Raw genomic sequence first — 12,405 nt, forward strand, 5'->3', positions numbered from 1 at the left:
AATATTGTCACCATTCTTTTTTATAAGGTGTGTTCACATGCAGATATCACCAGAGAGCAGGTGTGGAAACTCCAGGAGATACAATGCGCACTCTTGGGAGGCGAAGGGCTTTTTGAGCCCACTTTCATAGAAACTTACGATGGATTTCCTGTAAGAATACTCCCAGGCTGTTCACACTTTATTTACCAAAAATACAGAATTGAAAGTTTCTCCCCACTTTAGCGCTCTCCAAAATGGGTAACAGAAGATTCAGTTTGGAAAGCTACAAAAGGTGTTTAATCATTCTAGCATGGAGCCCACACTGGCACTACCTTACTCATCACAGACCCTGCAGAGATCTAAGGAATCGCCAATACATATTTCATTTCAAAGAAAGCAGGACGCTGTGATAGGCAGAGGTGCAGAATGCTGGCGAAGGCACAGAGAAAGAATCCCGAGAAGGTTTTGGTGCCATTTCCATTTAATGACCCAGTAGTATAGTGAGCGATCTACACGACTTCGGCTGTGATCACGCCATGATCTTTCTACGGAACTGTTGCGAGGACCCGCAGCTGTCAGCTGGCATCTTCAGGTCCCAGTGCTGGGTGCGCAGTTGCAGCCCCAATTCCCACAGAGACTTAAGGCTGGGGTGTAAAACGGAGGTATTTCTGGCCGGACGGGAGCTCTTTGGTGAAGACTCCTTTAGGGAAGCATCGTTTGGCTTCCTCTTCAGGGACGTCGGGAAGGACCATCACGCTCTCTCCCTTCTGTTGGGAGACATTAAGAATGGTACGATTCAACCTTACTGTAATGGTAAGAAGTCTCAAAGAATTCATTATGGAAAAGTGGTAAATGAAAATATTCTTTACTCTCTTTACTCTTCTTTGAGGAACTTGTTTTACAAACTGACTCTTGACATGTTAGGAGAGTATTTCTCCATCACAAGTAGGAAAGGTCCTACTTTAAATTCCATTATAGCTGGCCACTACTCCTTAAAGTTTAATTAAAAATCTACTCCCTCCCCCCAATCTCTCAGTTTACAGATACTATTGGGTTGTATCAGGACTTACCTGTCAGAAAAATCAAAACCCAATACTCAAGAGGAGAAAGCAGCACTTAAGACTCTCTTGGTGTGTTATCTTGTCATATTTATCTGTTGAGATCTTTCTTAGGTATATTATAAGTTTATGAACAATCTGGGGGTGGTAGTGTATGTCAGTAATCTCAGCGTCCCGGAGCAGGCGGATTAAGAGTCCAAGGCCAGCCCTTGATGAACACTGAGCTCCTATTTTAAAAGGGTTCAGGGTGGAGATTGAGTCAGAAGGTAGCTGTGCCTGGTATGCATGAAGCCCGAGGTTTAGTTCCCAGGACTATTTATGACTGGCCATGGTGACACATGCTTGAGATCCTAGCACGTGAGGCACAGGCAAAATGGTGAAAATTTGAGGCCAGCCTGGGTTACATGAGACCTAAGAGAAAAATGCTATAACATCAGTATACCAGCAGTTATACAGCCACTGTGATAGAGGCGAGGCAGTCGGTCAAACTTTGCTCCCTTCCTGAGTTTTGAGACAGGACCTTGCTATGTAGCTTGGGCTGAACTTGAGCTTATCTCCTTGGAATGCAAGGACCGCAAGTTCCACCCCAACAAGAAATATGTGGCTCATTAGGTAACAGATGTAAGGTTTTTCCAAAATTTTGTCTATGTTAAGTATTCTGTATCTGAAAAGGAAATGTGTCGTATGTGAGCGTTTTGGGATACGGAGTGTGTTCACTTCCCAGTTGAACATCCCTAACCTCCAAAAATTGAAATGTGGCATGCATCACGTCCTCAAGAAGTTCTGGATTGTGGAGCTTGGCTTAGGAATGTTTAACTTCTAGATGAAAAGGGATCATTGTGACCTATGTTGGGATTATATAAGGTTAGCAAAAACAAAACAAACCAAAACAACCCCCCCCCCCAAAAAAAACCAGTTTGCGTTTTATACAGTGTGGATGGTCTCAGATCCTCCTGGTACACTGAGAAACCTGAGAAACGCAGACTCTGCATGTGGCCATGTGCGCCTGTCCTTCAGATCTGGGCACCCGGCATCCTCAGCAGCCTTACCTTCCAGTCGACTGGGGTGGCAACCGGCTTTGATTGTGTCAGCTGGAGAGAGTCAATCACTCTGAGAATCTCGTCAAAGTTCCTGCCCGTGGTGGCCGGGTAGAGGATAGACAGCTTCAGTTTCTTGTCAGGGCCAAAAACAAACACCTGTAAAACACACACACATATGGCGTTCTTTAGTACACGGCTGCAGAGTTGCCTCTGGGCACCCAGGCTCATGAGCGCCAGACCTCTTCCCCCAGTCCAGGGAAGTAAGAAAACAGATCCGGCAGAGGAGTTCATTACACGGTAGCCAAACCAGGGAGGGAAAGACTCCTCCTTGTCTGTCTACCCTGCCTCTAACACAGGGGGTCTCAATCTTCCCAATGCTGCGACCCTTTAATACAGTTCCTCGTGTGATCCCCACAAATTTATTTTGTTGCTACTTTACAACTGTAATGAATCACAATGTAAATACTAATATGCAGAATATGCTGTGACCCTTGTGAAAGGATTATTTGACCCCCAAAGGGGTCATAACCCAAAGGCTGAGAACCACTTGCTCTATCAGTTCTACAACTAAAAAAAAAAAAAGGTGCGGGTGAGTGGATAAAGTTCCGTCTGGGTCTCAGGGCGCTTTCTTGTCTAAGTATTCCTCAAATTTTGCTGTTCCAGAAAGAAAAAAAAAAATGCAATGCAAACATTCAGGGTTGAGCTTCAAGTAGGTGTACTAGTAGTTCACCTAGGATGGTTATTGTGCGCGTATTTATTACTAATGTGAGCTGTAATTTATTTATTATATAAATAAATACATTACTAACGTGGGCTCTGTATTAGTGGACATTAAGCAGGAGCCGTAGAGCTAAGATTCTTTTTAGTTCTAGAAAATGTGTAGATACCCAACAGCTATGAATTAAACAGAAATTTTAGCTAGATATCCCAGCTACTCTGCACGAGCGTATGAAGGACGCAATCACCAGCACACAGCTGCCTCACAGCTGTACATAGTCCTCTCGTATTGGCTCAAGCATTCCCCACAGCGGTACGACTCACCACACGGGCCGTCACAGGCATGTCGTTATCATCCTTCTCTGCTGGATCCAACATGCCTAAAAGAATGGCCAGGTCCCTGTCCTTATCATCGATGATGGGAAATGGTAGCTTCTCTGTGGGTGTTGCACCGTTGTAAGCATTGATGTCCTGAAACAAGAGAAAGGGGAGCAAGAGTCTTAAACCTGACACGGGTCTCTGCATCTCAGCGCGCTAAGAATCAGTCTGCAAGCCAAGGAACAATCATCACAATCATGTTCTCTAAGGAATTCTAGTAAGATGCATGAACAGATAGATACTCCTCATTGCAAGCAATTACTCACTCAAAGGAATATTAGCAGAAGGTAACTAGGAGAGTTTAGGAAGTTAACAGGGAAGTGGATTTAAAATTAGAAAAAGGTGAGTTTATTATTCATGTGAGGCTCATCAGAATGAATACCGGATTGACAGGCTGGCAGATTCGAAGCAGTTGGGACTTTTCTGCATTTCTTTGAAGGATGAGAGGAGACACGATTCTCTCTGAAATGGCTAGCATAGTCATTAATTTTATTGCCTGAAGTTGTGGGTCAATGGCTACCTGTTAGTCACCAGCCAAATTAGAACCAATAGCTTCCTGCCAGCTTCCCTACGTGATCAGTTATAGATTAAAGCTGGCGATTGCTTTTGGACATTTGAATTTGTTTTCCATTCCAGAAGAACACAAGTTTGGAAACTTCTAAGAAGGTGGAACAAATGAACCCAGTCATGTTTCTATTTAGATGTGCTATGTGACGACGATGAGCTCTCAACTCTTCTGTGATTTATTTATATTTTGATATTGATAGACATTATTGAGTACTGATACATTAATTCCTGACCTTGTCACTTGTTTAAATGACAGTACATTACACTCACAGACACCAAAGAACCACATTATTTACTTTGTCTTTATTTTATCCTAAGTCAGGACAATTTCACTCTTTACCATCTAGCACAGAAAAAACATTGAAGCTCAGATCCTTTTCAACTGGGCAGGCTTGAGCAAGTCATTCAATATCCATTGGCTTATAGTAGAGGGCTTTGCCAGAATCTAATGAGAAACTGCCCACGAGGAAGAGGTAGAAATGCCAGTTTCCCATTGGCAAGGTATGCAGAATGAAACAAATCCACCTCAGGGAAGAGGACAACCCTGTTTAATCTCCTACTCGCCACCCTTTGATCCTATACATTTAGGATTAATTGGTGTGGAATGTAGCCCAAAGCACACACCAAAACGCTACCTTTTATTTAATCTCACATGACTGACAGTGCTCGGTACATACATACAAATGGGAGGTATTGTGTGGTATATTGTAACAGCCGATTATAACATCCTGCCCAAAGACTTGTAAGTACTTTTGCTCAAAGCAGAAATTTCAATTCATTCATTCAATAAATCCTGTCACCTATACTGAGAACTTTTGTAGCAGTGAGCTAGTTTACTCCTTCTGGACCCTACACTCCCAAGAGGGGGAAATATAGTGACCAGACAAGTAATATGCAGAGATTTAGAGAAGGACTAAAGAGGAGATATGAAGTATGACTAGGTATCATAATTCTAGATAAAGACAAAAAAAAAGATTATAATGAAGTGCCATTTGAGGTAAACCAGCAAGGCAGTACAGTACAGGTGGGTGGATGTATTTAATACAGGGTGCCTATGAGTGTGTGTGGATAAACCGACAGCGTTAGGGTTGTGAAAACATGAGGCGTTAAGAATGGCCCTGGCTGGGATGAATATCGTAATAGATAATGGCGTCCACTTTTATACATGCTAGGTTCAACATGTCTGCGTGGCCAAGAGAGGTGCCAAAGAGGCCATGTTTTACCACCAGGGAACCAGGGGAGTCCTGACAGATGGGACTCTGAGAAGCAGTTCAGGGATGTTATTTTTAGTTTATCTTGGTGTGTGGAAGTGCTCACCAAGGGGAGGAAGAGAAAAGTGGTCAGTGAAGGAAATAAGCCTGGGCCAACTTCAGCACCAATTAAAAGCTGGGAGACAATGAACAGTTATTCTAAGTATGGACAGCTGGAGGCAGCATCCGGAAAAGCCAGAGCAGAGGTAAGGTTGAAACCAGGTAAGACGGTAACTGAGATATCGTTGGCTATAACAACACAGAGATCACTACAAAGTTGAAGTCTGACTTTCAGTTGACCAGTGACTCCTGAACCCGAGATTTACATACACTTTTATCTCAGAAACCAAGTTATATTCTATGAAACTTGAGACTTACAGCACATGCCAATCAATACTTCTGATAGAGGAGGGGAAAGTTAAGTGGAGCGTTTCCTATTCTCTTACTAAGGAGCACAGTCTTCCCTGACCTCTCTGGTCATCAGCAAGGGTACCGCCATTTCCCCCTCCAACAACCAAACAGTTCTACAATGTTTACCACTACTGAGTCTTCAACTCAACTTGGACATGATCTACCTGCAGACATAGAAGATTCCACAGAAGAATCAGATCAGGAAGATTACCCCAACTTTCGATACCAATCACAACTTTCAATCTGACAGAAAAAAATCTGGGACTCTTATGATCCTTTCTTTGGGACCAGTTAACTTGTTGGAACATACAGAATTTAGGAAAATGCATTTACAAAGGATGCAGATGAATAGATGTGCGAATTCAGGATGGCGCTTCCATGTCCCAGGTATACCTAACCTTCCAGGAAAGCACACTCGTTTAGCAATCCAATTCATGGAACTCTATTAGGATTCGTATGGAATCTTCATTGCACAGGCACGGTTGGTTAAATCATCAATACTGATGCACAGTTCAACCTTCAGCTGCTTCTCCCCCTAGTCCTGCCTGGTTCTGTTCAAAGCTGTGGAGGGAGCTGTGGCAATCAATCAATCAATCAATCAATCATTAGCACATAAAAAGACACTTCATCTTGGAAGACATAAAGGCTATTAGGAATGGATGGGAGGCAACAGAAAGGAGGAATATATATCACACACACATATATACATATATATCTCAGATCATAGAACTATACCTTGCTCCAGGCAAGATGATCCTCAACACTGTCTACTGAAATAGCAATCAACTTAACATTCCTCTTGGCAAACTCTGGTGCCAGCTTTGCAGCTCTGCCAAGTTCTGTGGTGCACACTGGGGTAAAGTCCCGTGGGTGGGAAAAGAGAATGCCCCATCTGGAATGAAGAAGAAGGTCACAACTGAGTGGACAGTCACCACCACGCAGAATGAAACACCCAACATTTGTACTTAAAAGGTCTGCATAATGAAGACATTTAAACCTTTTAGTTCCAACATTGTCTCCAGAGAAGCCCAAATTGACAGCTCAAATATCTATCAATAGATAAAACCTTATACATCAAACATATAAGATTCAAGATAAGTGGTTCAAAAGGATTCATTTTAGGGTGTCACTTAAAAAAACAAACAAACAAACCTGTAGATCAGGCTGGCCTTGAACTCAGAGACAGGTCGGCCTCTGCCTCCCAGAGTGCTTGAGTCTAATAATGTGGACCACCCACCACGCCTAGTCACCGCACTGTGACTCCTTTTCAGTCAATAAAATCTGTGCTTTTCAAGTCAAGCACCCTATTGAAATATTCCTTGAGCCTTTTGGCTTTTTCTAGCACAGTCCTTGAAATTCATCACCTACTATGCCCCAAATCCACACAGATGCCTGATTATAATAATAAACAGATTATGTAACCAGGAGCAGAAAGAGCTCTAGCCTCAGACTTGGAGGTAAATAAAATTCAGCTTGGCACTTGGCTTTCTGGAAGCAGGCAAGATATAAAATCTTTCATAAAGTCACTCAGCTGATCTAACCTGTTAAACAAGGCGCCCATATTTGCACCACGACAAAAAATGCTACTACTTAACAGTTGCAGTTTCTTACTTTAAACCAAGAAGGTAGAAAATACACAGACACCCTACAATGTACCCTTCCCCGTCTACAATTGAATCCATGTCCAAGGTTACCATTGTACAGAGTTTGAGGACGATTCAAATTGAGTTCCCAAGAAACTTCAGTACAGAGTGCAGAGTACAATCCCACTCCTAGGCTCTTTCAGGCTCCAAGGAAAACCCGGCGTGAAGTCCTGTACACTCCCACTGCCTGAGCCATCCAGGGCCAAGGTCTCAAGCTAGATTACTCAATCTGGCCTAGATTCTGAGTGTTTGGCAGGCCTCACGAGCACAAAAAACAAAGAAAGCAGACGAAGCCACACCCCGCCTTCCACCTACACGTGCCACTCAACTCAGCACAAGGCAAGGTCTAAGAGAATGGGGCCCCCCCGCGGTAGGGAAGAGGTAAACTTGAAGACTGTGGAGATGGTGATGTAGCTAGGTTTTGTTTTGTTTTAATATGGAGCTGGAAGAGCAACAAGCATCTTTTGAGATTTGATCTAGCTGTCACATTTAGGCCTTAGGTTCTAAGGAGAAGGACCAATGGTGGTCAGATGAGACTTAAATTGCAGGAAAAATAAAAATAAGAAAAGGAACAGAGCATTTTTTTAATGTACTATTACAGGAGTGATGAATTAGAATTTTTTTAAATTGTGAGGCAATGGTTTGTTTTGCTGAGTCATGCTGGTGAACTCATTTCTGCCCCTTCCCCTCCACACACAAAGGTGCATCTCAAGGCATTCCAAGAATGTCTGCTTTCCCTACTCTTTGGAAGAAATTCAAGGACATTATGCCATTCCTTTCCTCATTTTCAACAGAGGAAAGGCTTCCTCCCTCTAACAGAAGGGTCTCTCCTACCAGAAAAGCACCTCTGGTGCAGGTGTTTTGATTAGTGAGGAATCCTGGGATATATAAGATGCTTTTCCACATCCAGAGGCCATACAAAGCTACTCAAACCCACACAGCTCCCCAAACCTTTGGCTCTTTCTAATTATCAGGGGTAGAGTAATGCTTAAAGTTTCTTTTTGTCCTCCAAAGGATATTTGAGTCCGTAAGTGGCAAAATGACTTGAGATCGTCTCCAGAATGGAGTTTGGAAAAACTAGGCAAATCCCTTGTATTACAAATGACACACGGGGTGGAAATGTCTTTCTCGGTTGTTACCAGCGTATCATGACTCACTGGGGTTAAGCACACTGTTCTGATTGCTTATAAATTCACCTCATCTTAAGCTGCTGCTTCATCTGTTTATTTAGTTGTTATTTAGAGATAGAGCCTCACTAAGTTGGCTTGGCCTTGAAGTTAGGATCTTCCCAACTGTCTCCTTAGTAGCTGGAATAAAACAGTCGCCTGGATGCAACAGGGACATGTAACGTTTTAAATCAGATCTGATCAATAAACAATCACAAAGATTTCCGCCCTGGACTCCAGTGTGGCTATCTTCACAGTACATGTGCTTTAGATTCACATTTATCTCTCGTCCATGCAGACAGATGAAGAGTTCCAGCAAGACCTCGCATTTCCTGGGGGTGTGGGCTGCAGACAGGAACGGGAAGGAACACGGTGTAGATCGTGGGCAGTCTTGGATAAATATTAACACAAGATTTTGAATTATGAGACTGGCAGTCATGCTTATTTCTAGACTTTTCTCCTGCAAGGCCTGAGGGTTCCATTTGCTACTTTTTTTAGTCTACCTTTCTCTTTTAAAAGCTCTGCTTTCCTTTAGTCAGTAGGTGCCAAACTCACCTCAGGAAAGAATCCTCGCCTGATTCTCTGATGCTTCCTTCCCTGCCTGGTCACTGAGTAGTTTCATAAGTCGTTCTGTCCTCCCATACATACATACATACATACATACATACATACATACATACTAGGTATGAAAAAGACACAGACAGACCCAGGAGTTTCTTCATTGAGTATAGTAGGGCATTGAAACTCCAGAACCACAACATAGTCTGACACGTATGCATAACATAACGCAGACCGAAACTAAGCATCTTACAATTTGCGCACTCAGGGGCTGTAAAACTAAGACGATATCGGTGCACACCTAGCCATTATGGCCACCACTGTTGCTTTCAGCAGCAAGGCCGGGCGCTGATGCAAGGCAGAGGGGGAGGGGACCACTGGGAAACAAAGAGTCTCAAAGTGGGGAGGTACACGTGTCCCTAGCCTTGGAATGGTCCACAGGGTCTTATCAGCCTTTCCCTCAAAGCGTTGCTTCTCCTAGATTCACGGCCACGCCTACAGATCGCCTGGGTCCTCCCAAAGCTGTTACATATAATCTTGTTTTTGACCACCGAAGGAGGCTCTGGACAAAGTCTTTTGGCTACTTGGCAAGGTAGTTTTTGTTTGTTTGTTTGTTTTTTAAAAATTCGGAAGTCGGCAAATAACACTCCCTGCAGTTAAGCTGGACCTCAGATAATGTCGGGCCAGCCCTTAATTTACGGCTGTGTACTCTTAACTTTGGCCTTAGGCACCCACCTTCCGCAGGGTGCACATTCTGGATCGGCGGGAGGGCGGGCAGGGAAACCCTGGGCAAGCATCCCGGGAAGTGACCTCAAACACCGAACGACCCTGTCCCACCTCCCCTGGGCTTTCAGATCGACCACCGCACAAACCCAGCACTGTTTACAAAGCCAGGTTAAATGGACAACATGCCGTCCTCCCCAAGGACATCCTCCCCCATGCCAGCACAACCACGCTGGGTCAGGGAAGGATCCGCTGATCCGCGCAGGGCCAGCCAGACGTAGCAGGTCCCTAGCAACGCCCGGCGATGCTGGGCAGGACCCCGGCGACGGGCACGTGCGGGAACCGGTGAGGGGCTAAGTCAGCGACGCGCCGCGGCCGAGCGCAGCACGGAAAGAAGCGGAGCAGGTAGCTCTGGGGACCCGTCGCCTGGCAGGGCAACGCGGTGGCCACTTACGAATCTCCCAGGAAATCGTGGAAGCGGATGCGACCGATGGTGGTATTAGCCTCAAAGTTGGGGGCTTCCTCCCCGAGAAGCAACCCTCCGGGCATGGCGGCAGTGGTGACGCTGAGAACCAGGAGGCGCAGCCGCAGCAGTGAGCAGCGGGCGGGCTCCGGCGGAGACCTAGATCAGCGGTGGCCGGATGGGCGGGGTCGGGGTCGGGGCGGGGCGGGGCGGGGTGGGGCGGAGCGACCGCGAGTCTGGCCGCTGCGGTTCTTCACGTGGAGCTTGCAGGCAAGTGAGATTCTGGAGCGAAAGGAGGCCACGTGCAATAGGAAGGAAGCGTAAGGCCGAAAATTGTGGGGGCTGGTAGGCTCTGCAAAGATGCTCTAGGCGAAGGCGGAATTAATGCAGACCCTCTGGCATTCCCACCTGTGTCGGACTTACAACTTAGAGGTCTGGCGGTTCACCCCTTTTTTTATATGAACATCTAGTAGTTGACTGAATGACTACTCAGTCAACCTAGGCTTCAGGAGTTTCTCAGATGTGGCAAGAGCCAGACTTGCGGTGGGGGCCAAGTCAGAGGAAGTGTCTTTCTTATTGCAGCAAAAATTCTGTACCAATGTCAATAAGGGGGCAATGGAAACAACCTATTTTATTTTGCCTCCCCATTCCTGGAGTTCCTTATGAACTATAAACTGTTCAACATATTAATCCTAAAACTTATGTATAGGTTTCTCAACAGGCTTCTTGAGATCGAGTGTATCTGAGGCAATTTCCACCTGAAGAAATGGGAGATTTTTGATTCACTTCCTATTTTCTAAGCATAAAGTAGAGAAGATGCCTGCCCTTATTAGAGACAGATGGTAGACGTTCGGCACAGAAACCAGAATCTATTAGAAGCTCAGCCTGGTGATTGCAAACCTGAAACCCCCAGCTACTCCGAAGAAAGGAGGAGGATTGTAAGTTCCTAGCTACAGAGGAAGCTCAAGGCCAACCCAGGGAACTTAGAGTCTGCCTCAAAAGAAAGGGGAATGGGGAAGCAGAATGCTTGCCTGGAGTGTGGGAGGCCCTAGGTCCAATGGCCAGTGCTAGGGTGTGGTGGAGAACAAAATGTTAGAAAGTCCCAGAGTCCAGTAGTTGGAGAAGTCTCCAGTAGTTGGAGAAATGAAAGTGAGTTTATGTAAATTAAGTGAGGCTAACTAGAGGTCCTGCTTTAGACTGTGCGGTCCAGCCTGGGAAAGCTTGCAGTATATACTAGGTAAACCACTTAGCACATGGCAAGCGCTCTGAGAGTGGTAGCTGTTATTTAGATGGTATGATTCGTGCAGTGACTCTTATTTTCCTTACTGCTAGCTCGACACTCTGGGAGGCCTGAGGTGAGACGTAATCCCAACTCTTATAGGAAAAGGGAATCATATGCAATTATGATACCGTGTACGGTGATATGGACAGGGGAGCTGTGAGTGGGATTCGGTGTGAGGAATCCTCTGGAATAGACTCAACGGATTTAAAGGAACATTGGTGGTACTGACTGCAGTGACCCACTGTGACCCGTGTTTCCATCGTGGTGTTAAGCCCCGTCTTTGTGTCTGCATACATACTGGTCATACTTGCTTCACAGAGATTGCCAACATACATTTTAAAGTTAAGGTAACTTAATCTCTAGCTTGACTCCACCCTTCTGTTTTGAAAGCACATATCTTCACTTTATTTATTTACTATTTCATAGTAGGGAAGCAAAGTAGCTTGACCTCAGGGAACTATGGGCAGTGTTGCAAAGATAGGCTAAAAATTGGATACACCACCATAAAAAGACTGGATGCAGAAACAAAGTGACTGTTCTCTATCAAAGGCATAATTATGTAGCCACCACTTTAAATTAAGCAAGTATAGTAAGATAAACACTTATTCCAACTTATAGTGCCGGAAGTAGCATGCTGGTGGTGACTTAGTAACCATGCTTTAGCCTTGGCAAAAACTGGAATTCTTTCAAGGAAGAGATTAACATGTCTGTTTGTTTGTTTTTCAAGACAGAATTTCTTTGTGTATCACTGGCTGTTCTGGAACATACTCTGTAAACCAGGCTGGTCTCCAGCTCACAGAGATCTTCCTTTCTCTGTGATCAAAAGTGTGCGCCACTGCCCAGTTGAGATTAACATCTTTGACAACACAGTTTATTTCACATGACACTCGAATTTTTGTCTTCTAGCCTGTTAAGGCTACAGGCCCACTTGGAAACCGTGGTTACAAAGTAGCCTTCTTTTCTTTTCATGACTTTTTCTTTTTCTTTATTACTGTTTCTTCATCCTGTTTGTCATATTGTGAACATGAAAGATGAAGGCAATTTTATTCAAGGCAAAAGCCTGGTGTAGTATATGTCCTTGTGAAAGCAAAGAATATTCTCCCGTATTTAGTATGTGAATAAAGTTAGAAGCCCGCTGTGTTCTTTGGCCCTTGTAGGTGAGCGAGTTTG

The 12,405-nt window shown here is 44.6% G+C and overlaps 1 protein-coding gene across 1 annotated transcript; it reads right to left on the reverse strand.

The window, feature by feature from the left end:
* Window positions 1-160: 160 nt before the first annotated feature.
* Window positions 161-10,108, reverse strand: Prdx6 (peroxiredoxin 6). Its single transcript, XM_052200688.1, has 5 exons — window positions 9,945-10,108; window positions 6,136-6,292; window positions 3,119-3,265; window positions 2,087-2,233; window positions 161-746 (listed from the first exon to the last, which is right to left on the reverse strand). Exons 1-5 carry the CDS (start codon window positions 10,037-10,039, stop codon window positions 618-620), a joined length of 675 nt encoding a protein of 224 aa, XP_052056648.1. The 5' UTR covers window positions 10,040-10,108; the 3' UTR covers window positions 161-617.
* Between the last annotated feature and the right edge of the window lie 2,297 nt (window positions 10,109-12,405).

This window comes from Apodemus sylvaticus, chromosome 12 (genome assembly GCF_947179515.1).
Source record: "Apodemus sylvaticus chromosome 12, mApoSyl1.1, whole genome shotgun sequence".
Taxonomy (NCBI): domain Eukaryota; kingdom Metazoa; phylum Chordata; class Mammalia; order Rodentia; family Muridae; genus Apodemus; species Apodemus sylvaticus.